Here is a 24688-nt window from a genome sequence, read left to right on the forward strand (position 1 = left end):
GGACCAGGGAGTCCCCCACACCTGCCCACCCCCTGTCCCCCAAAAACAGTACTTCTGTCTTGTCAGGATTCAACCTCAATCTGTTAGCTGCCATCCATCCTCCAACCGCCTCCAGACACTCACACAGGACCTTCACTGCCTTCAATGGACTGCGCAGTTTCCCTCCCAAGCCTCTGCATCTGCTAAGGACAGCCCTGCTCCTGGTCATTGTCCTCCTCTTGCTTCCGGGCGATAGGCGGCGCAGCCTTCCCGGGCTGCCCTCTCGGGCTTCCCATGTCCGCCAGCTCAATCGCCGCCACCACGCTGGGGATCGGGGCAGTGGGGGAAGCAAAGGACATTTTCTACCGCCCCCTCCCTTGTTTTTGAGTTGCCGGGGGAGCGCCGGAGGGATATTTGCACCACGGTGCCGGATATGCTTAAGACGGCCCTGTCAACACCCCCTCAGTGACTGGTGACACCACCTTGACATGGTGACCAAGCCACCATAGAACACAATCGTAGAGTTGGAAGGGACCTTCGGAATCATCTAGTCCAATCCCCTGCAATGCAAGACTATGCAACTGTCCCATTCGGGGATCGAACTTGCAACCTTGGCGTTATCAGCACCATGCTCTAACCAATTGAAAAGGCCCAGAACCTGCATGCATTCACTGGGAGAAGAAGAAAGCATGGGGGACTGGGGCCTTGACTACCCTTGTGTGCATCAAAATAATTTTCAGGATTTCAAGAGTTTGAGGGGTGCGAAAGGCTTGGAAGCCATGCAGATTAGCTGAAGACTGAATTAATTATTATTATTATTATTATTATTATTATTATTATTATTATTATTATTATTATTATATTTTCTATAAAGCCCTTCATTCAAGGACCACAGGGCAGTTTACAACAAGACACTGGGGGAAGGAGAGAGAGGATTACAGGCTAAGTAAGGGAGTCAATACATGAAAGGGAAGATTGAACAGAAGACAATGAAGACTCCTTCTTTGAGCAGAACACTGCTCAAAAACCATTTTCACCTCAAAAATAACACCACACAGTCATCCCCAGCAATACATTTCCTGATTTTTATTTAGAAATCTATGTAACTGATGATCTATTCAAAAGGCTGTGGACATTACCTGCAGAGAGAGCACAAGCACCATATTTCCACCTAGCCCGTAGTCTGCAACCCAACTCCTCCAGTTCTAAACCAGCTTTTGCCCCGTTTATTTTACAAACAAATAATTACACTTATCACATAAAGTTTAGAAAACCAACAAGAAAGCCTTTGTTGTTGTTGTTGTTTTTCTTATTAAAGGTGAAGATGCTATTATTTTGGGATGGGACACTGGAATCTGCCTACTTTGGAAAAAAATCATGTGACAAGGGCCAGGAGGCAGAGGTTGAAATGGAGAGAAGGAAGTGTGATGGGTCTGGTCAATTGGTTCGTATGTATTTAATTCACTAATCAGGGACTCAGAAAGTAGGCTCAGCTTTCCTACCTGACCAGCAAGACAGCAAAAACCCACTCTGTGGCTAGGATATCCAGTCAAAAGCAGCAGGAGATGGGATTCACGCGTCTCTGGTTTGGACTGAGACAAAATAAGGGTATGGATGTATAATCTACCCTTTATATGAACCAAAGACCATGGTGCCACTTTTAACGCTTAAAGAACCAAACTCGTTCATCTAGTATCAAGTCTACTAGAGGGAATAGTGGAAGGCTGGATGCATCAACAAATAAGGGTGACTAAAGAACCCATATGAATATTACAGTATTCTAAGGACTTTTTACCTACCATTGGGGTTTTTTTGTTTTGTTTTGTTTTTTGTCTATATCTCTCAAACTACAACAATTCCACGGGATCACCACATCATGGGCAAGACATGAAGGCAGATTCTAAACAAGTTAGGAAGGCAAATCTCTTGCTAAGGGAGGTATCTTGGAGAACGATCTAATCAAAAGCACCACTGAGATCCTCCAGTTCTACCTGAGTTCCTTAAGAGTGCAATCCTATTCACATCTGCTCAGAAGTAAGTCATTCAGTTCAGTGCAACTGGCTCCCAGGTGAGCACATGTAGGATTGCAGCCTTCAAAGATGGAAGAGAGCTAAACAGAAGCATCTGAAAACAGAGATAAGGGAATTCCCCACCCCTGAGACTGTACATGTTTTAATTTCCCATCTTCTTTTCTTTTTTTTAAAGTCCCCAGGTTTGTAGCTGCAGAAGTTGTTTTCATGCAAGAAGCACCCAGGGCCTGCATGCCCAGTTTACATGCATAGATTACAAGATGCCAGCCAGTTTTGTACTGTATTCATTGCTGTTCTTCAGTACAATCCAGTCATTCTCGTCCCCTGCCTTGTCTTGTGGTTCTCTATCTCCCGCCGTTCTTCTACTTCTTGATTTTGATCAGAGAATGGTAGACAGGCTTGATGATGATATGCAGGTGCAGAGAGTTGTCGATGAGGTATTCGGAGGTGCGCTTCTGTAAGTCGGCATGCACCAGGAAGTCGGCCACCTCGTCTGTGCTCTGGTGGAAGCTGTAGGCATGTTTGACAAAGACTTTGCCCTGCTGCCTCATGCCTACCAGGATGGTTTTTTGGAAACTGACTCCGGCAAAGTCGGAGCTAGTCGTGGCCGGAGTGATAACCAGGCGGGGGCGGCCGTCCTCGATCCTGATAGACTGAATGGCCCCCGAGACAGAGTCCGAGTAAACGGGGCGCAAGCTGACCGGGAGCCAACGTGGGGAGAACAGAACGTTCCAAGTCACGCGCTTGGCAGAGTCGTGGTTGCTGGGCCCCAGCTGAGTCTGGAAACTGGTGCTGCGGTCATCCCTGGCTGGGTTATTGATCACCCACTGAGAACCCCAGGAGGTGGAGAGGTAGTTTCGGGGCAGGAACATGCTGCAGTTGACGTCGAAGTATTTGGCAAAGTGGATTGGGGAGGCTGAGTGGAACTGGAAGGCTTGGAAGAGCAGGTCTTGCACAGCGTTGTAGTGCTTCACCATCACCAGAGACTGCTTCTGCAGGTGGAAAAGGTGGCTGGGGGAGATCATAGGATAACGCAGGGACCTCAGCATCTTCTCCACGACATAGTCCTCGGGCTGGTGTGTGACCACCCACTCCTCGACGGCTGTGTACAGCTCCAACTCGCTCTGCAGAACCAGGTCGGATCGTTCCAGCAACAGCAGCAAGAGATCAACACTCACCGAGGCCCACTCGGCGCTGCTCATCACAGCTGAGAGGTTCCAGGCCAGGAACTGGAGGCAGCTCTCCTGCAAAGCCTCGTCGCCAATCCTCACTGCGTAGTGGTACCAGCCCACCACGTGGCCCTGGTTCGACTCACTGGCCAGATGGTTTTTCATGTATTCGGCTACCCCTCTCTGCAAGCTAGAGATGCGGTATTTGCTGGCTAGTCGGTGAAGCGGTATGGCTTGGTGGAGGAGGATGGAGATCTCACCACAGTACAGATATCTAGAGAAGGGACACAATCATCATTCATATTGGTGACATTTCTTCTCTCAACGGTTTTCATGTTTTTTTTAATTTTTATTTTTAATAGACTGCGCTAGCTACTGAGATGGGTAGCATACAAACGTCTTGGCATTGCATGAGACCACCACCTAGCTGGTTTTAAATTAACTTGGGTGGGGTATAAATAATGAAATTATTATTATTACAGTCAAACCTTGGTTCTCGAATGGCTCTGTTTTCTTAACATTTTGGCTCCCGAATGCCAACAACCCAGAAGCGAATGCTTCTGTTTTCGAATGTTTTTCAGAAGTCGAACAGCTTTTCTTTTACTCCGTTGACTTTGCTGAACATTTCAGAAGTCGAATGGATTACATTCAAGGTTTGACTGTATTATTATTAAATAGGGCATCCCTATTTTCATTGGAGAAATGTTGGAGGGTGTGGAGATCACACATCTCCAACATTTCTGTCTCTTTTTGATCTTGGGCGTCCAGCCTCACTCCCTTTGCTCTCAGCCACAAAAGCCCCATTCTGGTTTCTCCCAGCTTGGCAAATCGGACACACGCCATGCCACAGAACTGAAGGACAGGTTACATTTACAGTAGTCTATTCCATTTCCTGTTCTCTTAGAATACATTTCCCAGCAAGCTGTGTTTCCAGTTGTCTTATTATAGGCAAAAGTGCAGGGGCTGCCAACGTAGATGTTAGATCCCAACTCCAATCAGACTTGGCCAGCATGGCCAATGGTCCAAGAGGGTCCAGCAATATAATGGAAAACATCATGTTGACTACCCTGCCATATTGCATCCCAGGACTGCATAAAAAGGTTCAGCCAGGTTCTTAGGAGAGAGATGGAAGGAGAGCAGAGGGCAACTACAGCTCCTCCAGCTGAGAACCAACAGGACCGAGGAAGGGGACTCATTCACTCCTTCTTTTAGGGCCACCCAGATGAGGTCAGTGAGCTCAGCCTCTTACCTGATGAACTTTTCAAAAAGGGCTGCACTGTCAGGTGGCTCGTGCAGAGTGATCATGGTCTGGTTGTGCAGGAGGCTCTCGAAGATCTCACTTTGCAAGCTGAGCATCAGCTGGTGGGTGTGGAAGACTTTGATTTCGTCCGAGCCTGCAGTGTGCACCCGCAGGGTGGTATCGCTGGCATTGCCGTTCTGCAGGAGCTCTTGCAACCGCTGCAGCAATGACAGGGAGTGGTTGATGGTGGCCACTGTGGAATCCCCAGTGAGGTCCGCCTTCTGGACTGCAGAGAGTGTGAAACAAAATCAATGAGCAAGAGGCGAGATTTCAGGGCTGGGGAAATGGGGGTGGAATGAAATTCATGGGGGAAGCCCCCAATTGTTTGATTAGTATGTAAGGGAAGGCTGGATAGGAAACCACTGGGCCATTTGAGAGTAGGCCCCTTGACTCTGGTGTATAATAATAATAATAATAATAATAATAATAATAATAATAATAATAATAATTTAACCCACAGCGCCACCCGCGTCCCCTATCCATGATGGTACAGTGTAATAATAATAATAATTTATTATTTCTACCACGCCCATCTGGGCGGCTTTCAACGGAAAATTAAAAACAGAATAAAACTTCAAACATTAAAAACTTCCCTAAACAGGACTGCCTTCAGATGTGTTCTAAAAGTCAGATAGTTGTTGATTTCCTTGACATCTGGTGGGAGGGCATTCCACAGGGTGGGTGCTGCTACTGAGAAGGCCCTCTGCCTGGTTCCCTGTAACTTCTCACAGTGAGGGAACCACCAGAAGACCCTCAGTCCTGGACCTCAGTGTCCGGACTGAATGATGGGGGTGGAGACGCTCCTTCAGGTATACTGGGCAGAGGCCGTTTAGGGCTTTAAATGTCAGCACCGACACTTTGAATTGTGCTCAGAAATGTACTGGGAGCCAATGTAGGTCTTTCTGGACCTGTGTTATATGGTCTCAGCGGCCACCCCCAGTCACCAGTCTAGCTGCTGCATTGTGGATTAATTGTAGTTTCTGGGTCACCTTCAAAGGTAGCCCCATGTAGAGTGTGTTGCAGTAGTCCAAGCGGGAGATAACTAACGCATGTACCACTCTGGCAAGACAGTGTATGGGCAGGTAGGGTCTCAACCTGTTTCGAAGGTGGTGCTAATCTGGGATAGCTCATTTTGAGGAGCATTCCTGAAATCCCTTTTTCCCTTTGTGATTCTCTTGGTTTGGTCCTAACACTTTGCACAATGGGAATGCAATAACCAATGGTTTCTAACAAATAAATTTGACTAACTAGCTATGCAATCGAGTTAAGCTGGCCTCAGATTCCCCCTTTCTTTCAGCAAAGCCACAAAGAGCAGTTCAGAAGCCTTTTTTCTATTTTCAATTAATTTTACTAATTTTTTTTCCAAACCCAGAACTGGTTTAGGGCCAGGATGAGGATTCTGTGGCCCTCTAGATGTTCTAGGACTCCAACTCCCCTTAACACTAGCCAATAAGGTGGGATCCAACTAGGTTTTACTCACGGTAGACCCACTGAAAGTAACAGACCTAGGTTAGGGCCTGTCCGTACTTCAGCTTAATGTAGATTGTGGACCCCCTTGTGCTTCCTTTAACGCTCCCTGTCATTGCAGCATTTCCCTCTGACTACAGCTGTCTCACACTGTCTGCTCCCTAAATCCAGAGATTTCCTATGCAATTGGTGTATTCAGATTTTCAGAGCATAGGGAATTTTGAAATAAAAGTGGTCATTGGATCCAAAATGTCTGAGAGCAGGAGAGGATCCTTCTCCCCAAACTGCAGCTTTCAAACCATGTCAGACATCTTAGCCTTTTGTGAAGATACACTTGATAAGTTTTCTGGGTTCTCTGAACTACATAAAGCTCCATGGTATTGGGCAATTATGAATCCACTTTAGTTGCAGCCAGTGATCGATGTTCTGCCCAGGGTGAGTAGAAGAGTCAGTCTCAGTAGGCTGCTGTTCCAGTTGTGACCGTATTTTAAAACCGGGATCACAAAGGCTGGACCAGTGATATGCTATGCCTTATTATTAACATTTATTAATGTAAATAAAAAAGGGTATTTTTTATCATATGTGGTGGTCATGTAAGATGAAAAAAGACTTCTGGGAAATGATATATAAGGAACTGAAAAAATGTTGAAAATAACTTTTCCTAAGAAACCAGAAGCTTTTAGGTATTATAGGACCAGAGATCCCGAAGGACCAGACGAAACTATTTACAGTAGTTACAGATGCTTCAGGTTACAGACACTTCAGGTTACAGACTCCGTTAACCCAGAAATAGTACCTTGGGTTAAGAACTTTGCTTCAGGATGAGAACAGAAATTGTGCGGTGGCGGTGTGGCGGCAGTGGGAGGCCCCATTAGCTAAAGTGGCATCTTAGGTTAAGAATAGTTTCAGGTTAAGAACGGACCTCCAGAACGAATTTAATTCTTAACGCGAGGTACCACTGTAGGTATGCGACCACGGCTGTGCGGACTCTCTTAGCTCAGAAATGGAAAGATGGTACAACTCTGACCAAAGAAGAGTGACAAACAAAACTGATTCACTATGCCGAAATGGCAAAACTTACAGGAAGAATTAGAAATCAGGAAGAGGAGGTCTTTAATAAAGAATGGGGAAAGTTTATAATTTTTTTGAAAAGCTATTGTAAATAACTACATACAGTGGTGCCTCGCAAGACGAAAAGAATCCGTTCCGCGATTCTCTTCGTCTAGCGGTTTTTTCGTCTTGCGAAGCAACCCCATTAGCGGCTTAGCGCTATTAGCGGCTTAGCGGCTTAGCGGCTATTAAAGGCTTAGCGGCTGAGCTGCTAAAAGGCTATTAGCAGCTTAGCGGCTTAGAAAAAGGGGGGGAAGCGGGGGGGAAATGGCAAGACTCGCAAGACGTTTTCGTCTTGCGAAGCAAGCCCATAGGGAAATTTGTCTTGCGAAGCAACTCAAAAACAGAAAACCCTTTCGTCTAGCGGGTTTTCCGTCTTGCGAGGCATTCGTCTTGCGGGGCACCACTGTACATTGGTAGAATTGACAGAAAACGTGTAGTCAAAATTTGAACTATAGATTGACAAAGGATTTATAAAAATAGAGTTATGATAGAGATGCAGAGGGTAAAATCAGTACAATAAGATCCACCATTGGGAGGGGGTGAAGTCAGAAGGGATTATATGTTTATGTATTCATTTGTTTATGTAAAATAGAAAATGCAAAAATAAAATTTATTCTAAAAATATTATTGACATTTACTAAGCAGTTGTAACTATCTAGGGCAGCACAACAGAAAGTATAAACGGCACGCCCTTCCTAGGCCTAGTTGCAATCTTAGCGACTCCTAGGATGAGGCCATAATGTGAAATATTTGACAGAGAAGCTAGCTGCATGGGCTGCTGCAGGAGAGAAAAATATGGGGTATCATACATGCTATGCTTCTGTACTAGCATACTTCTGAAACGCTAGTAGCCCAGAATGATCAACTGGTATATTTTCTTGGAAGTATTTAAATGTCTCCTGGAACCCAAAAACCTCACTGGAATATTTGAGGCGATCCCCCAAGGTAAGGGGATCTTACCAGAAGTGAAGCAGGAGTTCTGATGTGAAGTTTGTGTGTGTGTGTGTGTGTGTGTGTGTGTGTGTGTGTGTGTGTGTGAAAACAGCTTGTTTGCACTTGCTGTACATATTCTTAGTCTTTGATGGACTGCATCAAATATTTCCAAACATAGGAATGAACTATGTTAATAAAAGGACCACTCCAAAATGGCAAAACTGACCGGAAAACTCAGGAACCAAGAAGACAAAAACTTTAAGAAAGAAGGCGAAAAATTTCTAATTTATTTAGGAGACCACTGCAAGCAGATGAAAACATTAGCAGAATTTTTTAATAACACTTGTAATGTAACAATCGCTATGGACAATATGGACGCATACAAAATACGCATTACGAAATAATATGCAGTTGAAAATGTTGACAGTATGACCCATGGTGGGAAGTCTGGAGATTCAGAGAAATCTCTAAATGCAGATATTTACTTGGTATTGTTATAACTCTACGCTTGTAAAATAAAAAATAAAAAATCATTTTTTAAAAAAGGAAATGGAAGGACGGGGTTTCCAAGGTTTTAGTATATATTTCATAATTTCTAGCTTCTAGAAATCTCCCAAGGTTTGCAACAGAATAATTAAGGTCAGCAGCCCTTGACTGCCTGACTCCCTAATACTGAAGGTGGTAATTAAAGTCACCCTTCGCCTCGGAGCTTTGACTAATCCCAGCCAGCTCTTGCGGATGTCGGAGTTTTCACTTTACTACTCATGGGAGCTGGAGCTCAGCCAACAGTTCCACAGCCGTCATTAACTCAATGAAACCGCTGCCGCTGGATGAATTAAATTCTCACGCTGAGCCAAGTTACACTTCTTTGGTCTCCCTAGGGAAAGAAAGCTTAGCTTGTTCACACTCCCCGTATCCTGGCTTGTGTCTCCTGCCCAGTCCAACTTGGGCAGGGATGAAAGGTTAAAATTCAATGGCAAAAGAATCTCCAGCTCTCTCTTAGGACAAAGACACCAGCGGGATGGGGAAGAGCAGCTTAAAGGGGAAGGACCAAATGCAGCTATTGCTATGAAAACATCGCTTTTGTCGAAGCTTCTTGACAAAGAAGAGTGTTTGTGACTCTTTGCTCCGTAGGGAGGCAGACCCGCAGCTGAAACACCGCCCTCCCCACCACTTTAAACTTGAGATGGTCTTTCTGTGTGTGGTCTCCACATCCATTTTTATTCTTTTCTGGTTTCGATTGCTATTTGCACGGGCAACTACCCACTAACGTCCAGTACTTGAGAGAGGAAAATTGGCATGTTTATTTTGCATTTAAGCAGTTGAAAGGATCGCAGCGTGTTCATGAGGAAATCACTTCCGTGGGGGATGCAAAACTGACTTTCCCCCTTTCCCCACCCCACCCAAAAAAACACCATTAGAACCCATCTATCTGGTTGGTCACAACACACCGTGATCTCTAATAACGTTCAGAATTTATAAATTCACCCAAGCACAATGGTGAGATTTAGCGACCAGGGCTCCCTCCAAAAGAGGGGCACAGTGAGCCCATGAATTAAGGACAGCTGACATACTAAGTTCCATAATGAATCTGCCTCTTGTGCCACAATCCTGTTCAGCAGGGTACAGAGTTGGGGGTAGGGAAGTATGCAACCCCAACTTTTCCTTTAACTCCTTTGCATCTGCCTAGCCACTCCTTGTGCCTGCGGTGAAACTGGCCCCCATATAATATCTTTTTAAATCCATGTCTTATCCAGCGGATTAGCTTCTTCCAGAAACACAAGCGGCACAGTTAAACCAAGCTGAGTCGAGGATTGGAAATGAGAGACACACAGCCTTTCGCCTTGAAGGGTCAGTTTGACATCCAGCATCGAGAGAAGATGCTGGAAGTTACTGTTGGTAACATATATGCTTCTTTTCCCTTACAATTATGATCAAAGTGGCTTTTGGTAAGAGTGCGGCTGGTTATAAATTCCTCTTTAGCACGCAGTCCAGTTTTTCTATAACTCGGGATTCTCTGCCAATGGGTGTTGTAGAGGAGAGAACTAGACAGGCCGAATCTTCAAGGTCAAGGTTTCATTGAGCGCTAGCTGGGCGCAGCCTGTTCAATATATGCAGGCTTAAGCAAGACCCGTTAGGTCTTGCAGGGTGGTCTAAGAACTGGAGAATAAGCCCATGACTTGGGAAACCTGGCATCTATTCCCCAGCCAAACACCTTGTATAACCTTGGGGAAACCATTCACGTACCTGGAGTTCAGTAGAATGGAATAATTTGCTCTCGAACCCTGTCTCAACCCTGGGATGTTAAAGCCAGGGAGTGGCCGGAGCCTTAAATTCCCTGCTGCTCAATTCTCATCGGGTCCAATGAAGAATACATTGGTGATACAGTTTGGTTAAAGTGCATCTTAAAAGTGTCTTCACTGGTGCTAAAGTTCTGCAACATGCCCCACTTTCTGCGGCTCTGTGCCACACTCTGTGCAGTGTAAAATGAATGAATAAATTCACAGTTCCTCCTGCTGCCTCAGCCCAACCTGCTCACCTAGCAAAGCTCTTTCCCAGCAGCCCTTCCTCCTTACCTGCTTGGACAGCCAGGCACAGCAGTGACAGTGCGGCGAAGGAGCTGGTCCATCGCCTCGGTGCGGCCTGCTGGACCCCTATCCCTTTAGCCATAGCTGCTTCCTTCAGCGTGTCCGCAGAGGGAATAAGCCCTCGGCTGAGCGTACTAATGTGTCTGACTCTTTATGTAGGACACTGACTCTCCCAGCCCCGCTTGCCATTGATTGGTGGAAAACTAGTAACAGCTGTTACCAAGGAAACCACTTAAGATTGTGAATTGATGCCTGTGGGACATTGTGGGACTCCCTGGGCGGTTGGCCGAGCCTCCCTGGGACAGCAAGACTACCTGGAGCCTTCGGCATGCCGGAAGTTGCACAAAGAACACTCACCTTACAGCTGTTTTCTTTTTGGCCATAGTTGTTTCTTAACTTCAGAGCATCTGATTGCAAAACAGTGGTGCGCTGGTGCCAGTCTGTTAGAGAGACTATCAACCAAGGTGACAAGATAAATATTTGAAATTCTTTATTGTTACTTGTACAACTTGTATACAGTGAGATTATATACAGTGAGATTACACGAGTACCCCCCACTCAGCTCTCTTAGTCTTAATTCCCCTCGTTTACTGACACACACACACACCAAACCCAAAAGTTAGTTGCCCTGTTGTTATCTTTTCATTCAGCAGCCGAACAGCCCACGGATAGAAGCTGTTCTTTTCCCTGTTGATGCGACTAATCCTGCTTCTATATCTTCTACCCGAGGGCAGGAGATCAAGAAAGTGCCGGCCAGGGTGTGAATCATCCCTGAGAATTTTCCTCACTCTCCTGAAGCAACGTTCTTCCATGATGTCATCCAGCGGATTCACGGGACAGCCCATAATATCCCTTCCTCCTCCCAAACTTTTTGAAGGTTGCATTAGTCCTGCGGGACAAAATAGGCCTTCTTTACACCGCAGGCTTACCATGAGACACGAGGAGTGTTACGAGAGTCAGAACACCTTCAACCCAAACTCAGCTTGTTTAAGCATGAATCACTGTATTTTCTGACATTTGATTTGGAGGAAGACATGTTCATTGTTACGTCCTGCCCATGAGTGAGCAGCATGTTTCTCCCAGGTAAGCAAGGCTTCTCTCAGGTAAGCAGCATGTTTCTCCGAGGGTACAGTATGATTGCATCTCACACGGGCATTCAGTTCCAAGGGTTTCTCGTACACATGAGAATCGTGTCTCCTCAAACTCCTGGAGCCGCCCACAGCTAGTGGGTGAGCAGGTTAGGAACATTTTATCATATGTGGTGGGAATGTAAGAAAGTAAAAAACTTCTGGGAAATGATATATAATGAGATGAAAAAGATGTTGAAATATACATTTTTTAAAAAACCAGAAGCATTTTTACTTGGTATTATAAGTGAGGATATTAATAGACAGGATGTTAAATTGTTTCTATACGCAACAACAGCAGCAAGAGTATTGTTGGCCCAGAAATGGAAGCAAGAAGAAATACCAACGAAAGGAGAATGGCAGATAAAATTAATGGATTACACAGAATTGGATAAAATGACAGGAAGGATTCGAAACCTGCGGGGACCAGAGATTGGAATAAATATACGAACTATTTGAAGAGCAACTGTGATCAACAAATTACGCTAGTAGGACTACAAGAAGTTTTGTAAGGAGAAATATATGAAATATTACAAAGAAGAGAAAGAAGAGAGATACTAGTTATGTTATTTAAATGTAATAGTGAAAGTGTTGTTGTTGTTTAGTCGTTTAGTCGTGTCCGACTCTTCGTGACCCCATGGACCAGAGCACGCCAGGCACTCCTGTCTTCCACTGCCTCCCGCAGTTTGGTCAGGCTCATGTTTGTAGCTTCGAGAACACTATCCAACCATCTCATCCTCTGTCGTCCCCTTCTCCTAGTGCCCTCCATCTTTCCCAACATCAGGGTCTTTTCCAGGGAGTCTTCTCTTCTCATGAGGTGGCCAAAGTATTGGAGCCTCAACTTCACGATCTGTCCTTCCAGTGAGCACTCAGGTCTGATTTCCTTAAGAATGGATGCGTTTGATCTTCTTGCAGTCCATGGGACTCTCAACAGTCTCCTCCAGCACCATAATTCAAAAGCATCAATTCTTCGGCGATCAGCCTTCTTTATGGTCCAGCTCTCACTTCCATACATCACTACTGGGAAAACCATGGCTTTAACTATACGGACCTTTGTTGGTAAGAAAGTAAGAAATGTAAATTAAGTGAAAAGATTGAAAAAATTTTAGAGGTGATGGATGGAATTCAAAAAAAAGTGTATAAGATATAAAAGTATGTTCAATAATTGTTGAAAATGTTATGTTAAAAAACTAATAAATATATATATATATATATTAAAAATAGTGGGTGAGCAGGAGAGAGAAAGAACCCCCAGTTCAAAAGGGTAAAAGAGTATTGGGAAATGATCCATAATGAATTGGGGGAAAAAATGTTTAAAAGTACTTTCCCCCCCCAAAAAAAAACCCAGAGTCCTTTCTGTTGGGGATAATTCAGACTGAAATTCCCAGGTGTCAAAAAAAAGGTCATTTACCGGTATGTATGCTACTACTGAACCCCGTGTTTCATTAGCCCCAAAATAAAAAACGAGCGAGGTCCCAACGAAAGAAGAATGGCAACTTAAGTTGACAGAATATGCGCAACTTGCAGACTTAACGTGTAGAATAAGAGAACAAGAAGAGACGTTTAAAGAAGACTGGAAAATGTTTATTAAATATTTGGGAAATAATTGTGTACAGCTGAAAACGCTGGCAGCATCAAGATAAATTCAACAGTGTAAATAAGTTTTGATGGATGCAGTAATGGAATACTGAATGGCATAGTTTTCGTAAAATATGCAGAGATTTATGATATGTAAAATGAACCATGGAAAGAGAAGAAGGGAAGTCAGTGATATCTTAAGGATGTAAAATTAGTATTTCACATTGTAAAACAGAAAATTTAATAAAAATTATATACTAAAAAAAGAAAAGAAAGAATCCCCAGTTCTGCTGGAGCCTATGCCCATCAAGCAAAGCAGGGAGCTTTTTCCCCACGCTGGATCTGCTTGGGTTTCCCAGTATTCAAGCTCTCGGTTTTGCTGGGCAAAAAGAGCTTTTAAGCTCTCCACCATGCTTGGATTTAACTTGCGCACTTTCAACCAGCCTGCTTTCAACTGTACCTGGTTGAAATTGTGCAAGTTAAACATGTGTAAGATGTGATGGTAAAGGTAAAGGTAAAGGTACCCCTGCCTGTATGGGCCAGTCGTGTCCGACTCTAGGGTTGTGCGCCCATCTCACTTAAGAGGCTGGGGGCCAGCGCTGTCCGGAGACACTTCCGGGTCACGTGGCCAGCGTGACGAAGCTGCTCTGGCGAGCCGGCACCAGTGCAGCACACGGAAACACCGTTTACCTTCCCGCCGGAGCAGTACCTATTTATCTACTTGCACTTAGGGGTGCTTTGGAACTGCTAGGTGGGCAGGAGCTGGGACCGAAAGACGGGAGCTCACCCCGCCGCGGGGATTCGAACCGCCGACCATGCGATCGGCAAGCCCTAGGCGCTGAGGTTTTACCCACAGCGCCACCCGCGTCCCATAGATGTGATGGTACTGTATTTCAAATAGTCATGCGGAAGAAGAAGGGAAGGAAATGCATTACAAGTCACTACCACCCCCAGCAACCAAGGAAAGCCTGGTGTTTTATTGCTGCATCCAAGCAGACACATAGTGGCTTGCAATTCTGCGAAAGATGCTGTCAGCCTGCTGTAGACCTGAGTGTATCGTGACTTGGCCCACAGAGCCCTAGTTTCATATAGATGCCCACATGATTTGATGGCCCAGAATCTACTAGGCAATTTGGATGAGTATGAGGAAACGTTGTCAAACAGCCAGTTTGGGAGTGTGGCAGCTCAGGTTTTTCAGGTGAAGAGTCCATATTGGACCACCCAATCAAGCTTAGAAGAAGCAAAGCCCTATTTGAAAAGATGCCTTTTTGAGAATTTGCAGCCCTCCTTGTGCCCTCAATACCACTGTAAATGTAATGAATAAAACAAACAATAAAACAAACAATAAATATACATGTGTGTAAGGTTAATTTGGTCAGCCATGGTGTCGATTTGGTGCTGACCTTTAAAGCCCTAAATGGCTTCAGCCCAGTATACCTGAAGGAGGATCTCCACCTGCATCGTTCAGCCTGGACACTAAGATCCAGTGCCTTCTAGCAGTTCTCTGATGGCGAGAAGCGAGGCTACAGGGAACCAGGCAGAGGGCCTTCTCGATAGTGATGCCTGCCCACTGACATCAGATGTCCAGGAAATAAATAACTATTTGACTTTTAGAAGACATCTGACGGCAGTCCTGTACAGTGGTACCTCGGGTTATAAACTTAATTCATTCTGGAGGTCCATTCTTAACCTGAAACTGTTCTTAACCTGAAGCACCACTTTAGCTAATGGGGCCTCTCACTGCTGCCGTGCCGCTGCTGCGTGATTTCTGCTCTCATCCTGAAGCAAAGTTCTTAACCCGAGGTACTATTTCTGGGTTAGTGGAGTCTGTAACCTGAAGCGTCTGTAATCTGAGGTACCACTGTATAGGGAAGTTTTTAATGTTTGTGGTCTGTTTTAATTAGTTGGAAGCTGCCCAGAATGGCTGGGGCAACCCAGTCAGATGGGTGGGGTATTATTATTATTATTATTATTATTATTATTATTATTATCATCATCATCATCATCATCGTTGTTGTTTGCTTCTCTTTGTGAAAATAACTGGGCTGGTTGACCCTGGAAGGGAAAGGCATGTCACAGGCTTCACAGAAAGGGGTGTCCATGAAGCAGCAAGGCCAGACATGAGAGGCTTGTGCTCAGGCGGGTGGGAGAGTTTACACTTCACTTGCCTGCTTAATACAAAAAGCAGATGCCAGCATAAATCCCATCAGTCCAGACAGCTACTCAATAAATGGGAACAGGCTAATATTCCTCCAGCTGTGACCAAACTGGATGCGGCGTGAATGAAGGTCATCGAGTCTGCCGGAGCGTGGCCCTGGGGCAGGGGTGGCACTGGGTGGGAATGAGACAATGCACAGACAGATACACACAGGGAATAGAAGTGTCAATGTGACTCCCGCTGGCAAGAGGACATGGTGATGGAATTCTCACCCACTGTAGCATAGCTCGAAGGAAGGATCTGGCCCATGACTTGTTCACAACTCTCCAGTGCTCTCAGTGCAACTTTCCTATCACTCCTACATGGCCACACGCTCAGGGCAGATATGCCACCCAAGTTCTTAATAATTCATAGAAGACCCTCCAAGTGTCCCTATTTTCCAGGGCAGTCCCAGATTTACAGAAGCTGCCCTGGTTTCTGATTGGATCCTGGAATGTCCCGCTTTTCCTTAAGGTGTCCCTATTTTCATTGGAGAAATGTTGGAGCAGGCATAGGCAAACTTTGGCCCTCCAGATGTTTGGGACTACAATTCCCACCATCCCTAGCTAACAGGACCAGTGGTCAGGGATGATGGGAATTGTAGTCCCAAACATCTGGCGGGCCAGAGTTTGCCCATGCCTGTGTTAGAGGGTAGGAAGTTATGTGACACCCCCCCCCCCCCGAGCCAAGGAGATAAGGAACTGTACAACTTTCAGAAGACATCTAAAGGCAGCCCTGTATAGGGAAGTTTTTTATGTGTAATGTTTTATTGTGTTTTATATGTGTTGGAAGTCACCCAGAGCGGCAACCCAGACAGATGGGCGGGATATAAGTATTATTATTATTATTATTATTATTATTATTATTATTATTATTATTATTATTTGAATAGGACATCCCTGTTGGAGAAATGTTGGAGGGTACTGTCATAGCTCTGGTTCCCTTTGTTCCCTGTGCAAATCTCAGTCAACGCCCACTGCCCTTTCCCCAAGCATAACCTTGTGCCTTTTTTGAGCTCTTTTGCGCAACTTGAACAGCCAGAAAAACAAAAGGCACATATGCCCTTTAGATCCACAGAGATATGTTGCTGCCAAGGCAATTAAAGGTAAAGGTAAAGGTAAAGGTACCCCTGACTGTTACGTCCAGTCACGGACGACTCTGGGGTTGCGGTGCTCATCTCGCTCTATAGGCCCAGGGAGCCGGCGTACAGCTTCCGGGTCATGTGGCCAACATGACTAAGCCGCTTCTGGCGAACCAGAGCAGCGCACGGAAACGCCGTTTACCTTCCCGCCGGAGCGGTACCTATTTATCTACTTGCACTTGACGTGCTTTCGAACTGCTAGGTTGGCAGGAGCAGGGACCGAGCAACGGGAGCTCACCCCATCGCGGGGATTCAAACCACCAACCTTCTGATCGGCAAGCCCTAGGCTCTGTGGTTTAATCCACAGCGCCACCCGCATCCCAATTGGACATTACCTAATGCAGGAGGGACAGGGAGCCACAAGCAGAAGCCTAGTGCCTTTGCATTGGTTGGCCAGAATACATGAAATCATGGAGCACATTGACTACTTAATATCGCCTGCACACTTTCCCTTATATTTTGACAAATAAAAGAGCTAAGGAATTGTGTGTGTGTGTTTTTAAGAACGAAAGAATGAAAGCTGAGCACTGAAGGATGTGATCCCCTGTGGATGCCGCAGCTGATGGGAAATATGGTCCTGCCCTTGACATACTATTGCATCCCTGAGTCAAAACGTGAACTAACTGCCAGGGCAGATTCAGTCACAGGGAATATCATTCTCTCCCGCTGCCCTGCCCAAAAGGCTGTTGGCTCTGGTCATTTGACCAGGCCTTTCTGCTCCTTGATTCTAGCTGACCAAGGTCAAAAGGCACTACTGTGGGGACCTGAGGCAGAGGAATTGGTGTGGCAGCATTCAAGCCTTCTGGGACTATAAATAGTGCAGGAAATTATCACACGTAGGTTTAAATCCCTACGGTGATGGTGGTGGCAGGGACTGCTATTTCCGGGTATCTTTTGCGGATTTAGACACTGAGCTTCCAGATGTTTGCTTACTGACACAGTTATTGCCGAAACTGATTCCTCTTCAATCCGGCCCAGATGGCAGAGGCAAGCGTACATCTTAAGTGTAACTTTCTGCGTTGTTGTAGTATTTGAGACAGCCTTTTAAAAAAGGAAGGGGGTGGGTTCATGATGGCATTGGGGCAGTTATTTATGGCCCTGTTTGCACCCTAGAGTCCCTTCTTGTCTGAGGCACAGCTGTAGCTAGGGGGCAGTGAGGTGGGCCCCTGCCAGGGGCGCAGGCGAGGGGAGTGCAAAATCGGCTATAAAAATGTTCATAAATATGTCTATAAATAAAAATATTGATTATTGCCTTATAAGAAAATGTTTTAAGTACAGTGGTACCTCGGGTTAAGAACTTAATTCGTTCTGGAGGCCCGTTCTTAACCTGAAACTGTTCTTAACCTGAGGTACCACTTAAGCTAATGGGGCCTCCCGCTGCCGCCGTGCGATTTGTATTCTCATCCTGAAGCAAAGTTCTTAACCTGAGGTACTATTTCTGGATTAGCGGAGTCTGTAACCTGAAGTGTCTGTAACCTGAAGCGTCTGTAACCCGAAGTACCACTGTAGAGGGTGAATTGAATGGGGTGGTGGAGGAGCAGAAAGAAGAGCTCATTTGCCAGTAGCCAGGGGGCGCAATCTGGACAGTTCTGCCAGGGGCGCAAGATCACCTAGCTACAGCTCTGGTCTGAGGCTGCAAGTTTGAAAGGGACTGATGGCAGCAGCGATGACCAGATCAAGTTGCAACTGTCCCACCTTACAAGGTTGTTGTGCACAGGAAGGGTACAAGGAGGCTCTCCTGGCCTCCTCCTTCTGTCACCCCCAGAGCCTCTCGTGTCTGCTCCTGTTAGGCTCTGCTGCAGTCCTTCTTTATCCTCTGTGCTTCTCTTCATCCAACAAGAGGCTAATAGCCCCGAATCGCCAAACCAGTGATGTTACTGATAAGCAAACATGGTCCATGTTTCCTAGGACCACATGTTCAGCTCACAATTGCAGCACTATCCTAAAACCTGTACCAGGGCCTTCTACGAGAGCCACTTCATATTGATCCCAGGAAATTTAGAGTGTGTTTACTCACCATTAGCTGTGCTTGCTTTGTTGACTCAGGGCTATTATTTCTCGGGGAGAGAAGCGGCGGCGCAGGCAGAATTATGCTTGGAAACACACAGATGGGATGTAAAAAGCTGGCGATAAGGAGGAGAGTGGGGTTCTTGGAGCGATGGTATTGGCCGCTCTGATGCACGGCACGGTAGCAGATTCATGGGAGCGTGGAGAGTGGGGCTATTGGCTCCATAAATCCATAGGAGGGGGGAAGTAACTCCTAGGCAGGGGAACAAAAATAATTCTGGACAACAGCTCTGATGGCCCATAGGTGGCATTTTCCTGTGCAGAGGGAATACACAGAATGACAAAGGTGTTGTTGGTGGCATCCGTCTCCAGAGACAATAGAGTGCACCTCCAGGTATGAAGTCAAACCGCTGTGTTAGCAGCGCCAAAGTGACTTTGCTGGGGAGCAAACCTGGCCGGTGTTTATGGAGGTCCTGGGCTGCCCAGTGGGCATGTTGGTTCATCTGGGACATTGGCTTCACACAGACACCCTGCTCAAAATAATCTGTATGCATAGTCACCAGCAGAAACAGTTCCCCCTACTTCATCAACAAGCACACATTTGAAAAGTTGAACAAATATTTCTACCCATGCTGGGACTGCATGGGCTTTTAAGTGCATAAAAGGGTACGTAATCTGGTTTAAGTGCTCTTAAGTAGGTACACTGCAGCAAATACCAGGTGTGTGATCTAATCAAATATTTAAAACAAAATTTTAATCCACTTACAAATAGCCTGCTAATCACATTTACATCTATTCTTTCCAGCAACACGCATTATCCTTAAAACTAGACTTTACAAAGTTTGATTGGCTGTGGCTGCAAACCTACACACACACACACACACACACACAGAGAGAGAGAGAGAGAGAGAGAGAGAGAGAGAGAGCTTATAGAATCCTTATAATCAAGATCATTTCAGCCTTATCGATCAGGAATGGGGGTGGATGGTTCTCTCTTCATTTTGCTTCTGAAGAGGCCAGAGAATAAGACTTCATGCAATTCGTTTCTTGACTAAGAGTGTCTCCTGGTGGCCACATGAATAGGCTGCAGATCCAGCCTTTTCAATCCACTGCCCCTGTTCATTTCAGATAGAAAACGCCTATGGAGAGAGAGAGAGAGAGAGAGAGAGAGAGAGAGAGAGAGAGAGAGAGAGAGAGAGAGAGAGAGAGAGAGAGAGAGAGAGAGAGAGAGCTGGGACAGGTCCACTGCCTGAGCGATTTCCTTTCATTTCATTCTCTTGCATGGCGAGGTGCAGGAGTGCATTAAAGGAAGCACTCTTCTCCCCTAAAGTTCACTCCCCCGTCTTGATAACAGTGTCCACTCTTCAAACTGGCAATGCAAAGCTTCTATTATGTCTCGCAGTGGGAGGGGTGGAAGAGCCCTTGACCTGTGTCTCAGCACTGGGCATGCCAATAGCTCGTGACCAGTGCCAGCCTTTGCTAGAGAGGGAGGAGAAACTCAGCTCAGTTCAGATTGAACGCAAGCCTACATAATTTGCGTCTTCCGAAACACCGTCCATCCTTTGAAATTCGCACCTCTCCAAATATTGTGATGCAGTTCTGCAACCAAATAATGTGAACATTTGAAGGGGGTGTGTGCATAAAAAAGCACAGATTTGTGAGAATAACACGTTAAAATGCATTTGTAGCAGGGATTATAGGTGTCTTCTCCGAAGTTCCATTCCCTTGGGAAGGGTATCACATTCCCCCATCCCTCAAACTAAAACATTTTTTGCTGATGAAAATTAGATGATTCCCCCCCCCCACACGCCCAAACAAGCGATCACATCCCCTTGCTACAGTGGGTCAAATGAATGAATTTTATTATTTCGGTCATGGACCAGTTCCAGCCCACATACAATATCAAGGAAGTCATAAAACACGATAGGGATACATTTGAATATGCAATTAGGTATAACAGGGACAATACAGATATAGCAACAGTTTAAAAATATATAAATTAAATGGGTCAAATGTGATCGTGGAGGTGTCATCGGTCTCTGTTATGCAGCGCCTGCAACATCACTAGCGGTGAGTGACATGACTCCCCTCCCATTCCTCCCTTTGTATTTAGTCTAACTGTGTGGCCATATACCCTCTAGCCACGGGTGGCAATGGGTGGAAAAACACAGTTTCCCGCCCACCTCTCCTCCCAGCCCTTTGCTGCAATGGTGAGAGGATCTCCCCAACTCCATCTGCTTACTTCTAAAAGGGCATCTTTTCCCTCTAGTGTGGCACCATCACTATGCAATCTTAGTAGGTGAAAACAGGAAGGAGCACTCCTGAGTGCCAAGAGCAATGATGCCATGTCAAGTGAAAAAAGAGGCACCTCTTTCTCCTGGGCCAAAGCATACTCTCCAACATTTCTTCAATAAAATAGGGATGTCCTGTTCAATACGATGACGACGACTAACAATAACAATAGTGTTATTTATAGCCCATCCATCTGACTGGGCTGCCCCAGCCATTCTGGGAGGCTTACAACACATATAAAAACATAAGGCCTGGCCTTTGGTTTGGACTCAGTCTGACCCTTGTGTTTCCCTCCCCTTATGGTTTTGAGCTATGGGCTACTATTAAAATGAGGCTGCATTTTAAATTATATTTTAATCTGTATTTTAAATTGTATATATATATATTTGTAATTTTACTGGTGTTAGCCACCCTGAGCCCAGCTATGGCCGGGGAGGGTGGGGTATAAATAGTGATTAAGAGTGGTAGACTCGTAATCTGGGGAACCGGGTTCGCGTCTCCGCTCCTCCACATGCAGCTGCTGGGTGACCTTGGGCTAGTCACACTTCTCTGAAGTCTCTCAGCCCCACTCACCTCACAGAGTGTTTGTTGTGGGGGAGGAAGGGAAAGGAGATTGTTAGCCGCTTTGAGACTCCTTCGGCTAGTGATAAAGCGGGATATCAAATCCAAACTCCTCCTCCTCTTCTTCTTCTTCTTCTTCTTCTTATTATTATTATGAAGAAGAAGAAACATTAAACATTTAAAAAAACCTTCCCTATGCAGAGCTGCCTTCAGATGTCTTCGAAAGGTTATGGCTCGAGGTCACATAACTCCATGCCCTCCAACATTTCTCCAATGAAACTGGGGACATCCTACTATCCCCTCCGACTTTTCTCCAATGAAAATAGAGACACCCTAAGGAAAAATGGGGCACTGCATTATCAAATCAGAAACCGGGGCATCTTCAGTAAATCTGGTTGTGTCTCGGTTAAACAGGGACCCTTGGAGGGTCTGCTACAGCAGGTAGAACAATCCTCCTTCAAATCTGTCTTCCTTTGTAATAAAATTGCCCCTTTCTAGTATGCCATATTGAGGCTTGAAATCCATTATCCATCTACCCTGCATAGGAACAAGTTCCCTAGTATAGACAATATTTTGTGGGGGGGGGGGGTAGTGACTCCCCTGGAAAGGAGCCGAGTGTTCTGAACTGAGAAGATAGAGATGTGATTTCAGAAAGATACGGGGACAAAAAGCAAAGTCACCTCTTGGCCTTTTTAGGTGCAAAGAACGGTTGCACTGTCACCCTGAACGCACCACTATCTACCGCTAAGTAAGGCTGCCAAACTGGGCAAATATGGATTCTTGGATTAGTATCCGCGATGGTGCTCGGCACTGCCTGCCATTTGGTAGGTTAATTGTTTGACAGGCCATCTGCCAATGGCTCATTTAACTGCCAGCGTGAAAAACAACAGCTTGCTGAGGCAACGCAGGCAGCCATAAAGGAGAAAGGAGGGAGGGAGGGAGGGAATGAATGGATGGATGGATAGGGAAGCTAAGCGGTAAGGGAAGGAACAGCGCTAGGGCCTTGGACAATTAGCGGTGACTGGCAGGAATAGGTGTGCTTCCTGTGGGTGAGATCCTGCAAAGGGCAAGGCTCATCAGGACCATCACTGGGAATATATATGATGGACAACTGGTACAAAATACTTGTAAAAAAGCTTTTGTTTTTTATTAGGTTTTTTAAAAAAGACTTTGTTCAGCCAAGCGGGAGCCAAGCTGAGCTGTTTTCACACAGAGCCAACTGCTTCCTGTTCAGAATGTCTGCTTCTAGAAGCTTCTCTCTATTGGCCCTCTTTCTGAGGTGGGCAGTTATATGCAACTAGCTCAGGGGTCAGCTAACTTTCAGCAGGGGGCCGGTCCACTATCCCTCAGACCTTGTGAGGGGCCGAACTATATTTTGGAGGGGGGAAATGAACGAATTCCTATGCCCCACAAATAACCCAGAGATGCATTTTAAATAAAAGGACACTCACTTAAAAGCACGCTGATTCCCGGACCGTCCACAGGCCAGATTTAGAAGGCAATTGGGCCGGATCCGGCCCCCGGGCCTTAGTTTGCCTACCCATGAGCTAACTGCTTAGCACTTTTCCTCCATATGCTGATGTTGCCATTCTCTACCTGTGAGCGCTAAGCGTCAGAGGCAAATTGTCTTGAAAATGATTTACGTGAGGTGATTCATTTGCACAGAAGAGTGAATGACTCAGCCGATGGTCTTCCGATTGCTTCAGTCAAAGCCGCTGACTTTTCTTGCTACAGGATCTGTGCTACATTTATGGTCCATCTTCCAATGCTAGCAGTCTGTTCATAGGTTGCGAGTGACGTCCTGCTGTCAATGCATTGGTTAAAGGGTAAAGGTAAAGGGACCCCTGACCATTAGGTCCAGTCGTGACTGACTGGGGTTGCGGCGCTCATCTCGCTTTATTGGCCAAGGGAGCCGGCATACAGCTTCCGGGTCATGTGGCCAGCATGACTAAGCCGCTTCTGGCGAACCAGAGCAGCGCACGGAAACGCCGTTTACCTTCCCACTGGAGCGGTACCTATTTATCTACTTGCACTTTGACGTGCTTTTGAAGTGCTAGGTTGGCAGGAGCAGGGACTGAGCAACGGGAGCTCACCCCGTTGTGGGGATTTGAACCGCCGACCTTCTGATCGGGAAGTCCTAGGCTCTGTGGTTTAACCCACAGCGCCACCTGCTGTGTCATATCTTTATTCTTCCAATTCATCAAAATCAATCTCTTGTCCACCATTTGGGGCGCGTAGGGTCCATTTTTGTTGTCCCATTGTTAATTTCCTTACAGTAGGTATATCACTTGATAGAATATTCTCCGCTGAAAGATGAAACTTTTTCTGCACAGTCATAGTTACACAGCCCAGCAAATTAACAGGATGTCTAGACAAATGGGTGCACTGACATCCACAAAATATCAATGGGTTTATTCTGTTTTTATTTGCTGTGCCTCCTCTTTGCACAATCATCAGTCACGAGGCATCTAAAAATATTGCTCTGGGTGCTGCATTATAATTCCAACTGTCTGTTTCCCACAGGCACCCAAAGAAACCTCTTTACCTGAGCTTGCAGGTGTGCGGTGGGGGGGGGGGAGAGAGAGAGAGCAGGGAGGGAGGGGCAGGAATTGAGAGGGTGGGGTGTTTCTTTCATTGCCGGTGGTTTTCCAGCCTTCTCGCACTGAGCAGCAGCTTCTGTTTACTTTGAGATGGCAAGTGCAAAGCTCCTCTATCAGTCCATCAGTTCACTGCTAAACACCTAGTGATATTTACACAAAGCAAGACTCAGCAAGCAGAGCGGCCAGAAGGGGCTATGGCCAGAAACAGGACCCCTTTCCAACTCAGCCATTGTCACTGAGTGTCCTGGGCAGCTGGGGGCTTAGGCTGTAGGACACAGGAAAAGAGTCCTGCTTCATGAGGTCCATGGTTCTAGTTCAGCAGTGGAGGTCCTATAGCCACTACTTTCCCGGGAGTATCTTGCACTGAACTCCTTGGGACTTCTGAGCCTCTTGGGCTTGCTAATCAGAAGATTGCAGCGGTTTGAATCCCCATGATGGGGAGAGCTCCTGTTGCTCTGTTCCAGCTCCTGCCAACCTAGCAGTTTGAAAGCATGCCAGTGCAAGTAGATAATAGGTACCACTGCGGTGGGAAGGTAAACAGGGTGTCCATGCACTCTGGTTTCCATCACAGTGTCCCGTTGCACCAGAAGTGGTTTAGTCATGCTG

The 24688-nt window shown here is 45.9% G+C and overlaps 1 protein-coding gene across 1 annotated transcript; it reads right to left on the minus strand.

The window, feature by feature from the left end:
* Positions 1-1781: 1781 nt before the first annotated feature.
* On the minus strand, positions 1782-10705 carry BTBD17 (BTB domain containing 17). Its single transcript, XM_028714131.2, has 3 exons — positions 10568-10705; positions 4428-4704; positions 1782-3452 (listed from the first exon to the last, which is right to left on the minus strand). The coding sequence occupies exons 1-3, from the start codon at positions 10659-10661 to the stop codon at positions 2372-2374; spliced, it is 1452 nt and encodes a 483-aa protein (XP_028569964.2). The 5' UTR covers positions 10662-10705; the 3' UTR covers positions 1782-2371.
* Between the last annotated feature and the right edge of the window lie 13983 nt (positions 10706-24688).

The sequence above is a fragment of the Podarcis muralis genome, chromosome 2, assembly GCF_964188315.1.
Source record: "Podarcis muralis chromosome 2, rPodMur119.hap1.1, whole genome shotgun sequence".
Lineage (NCBI taxonomy): Eukaryota > Metazoa > Chordata > Lepidosauria > Squamata > Lacertidae > Podarcis > Podarcis muralis.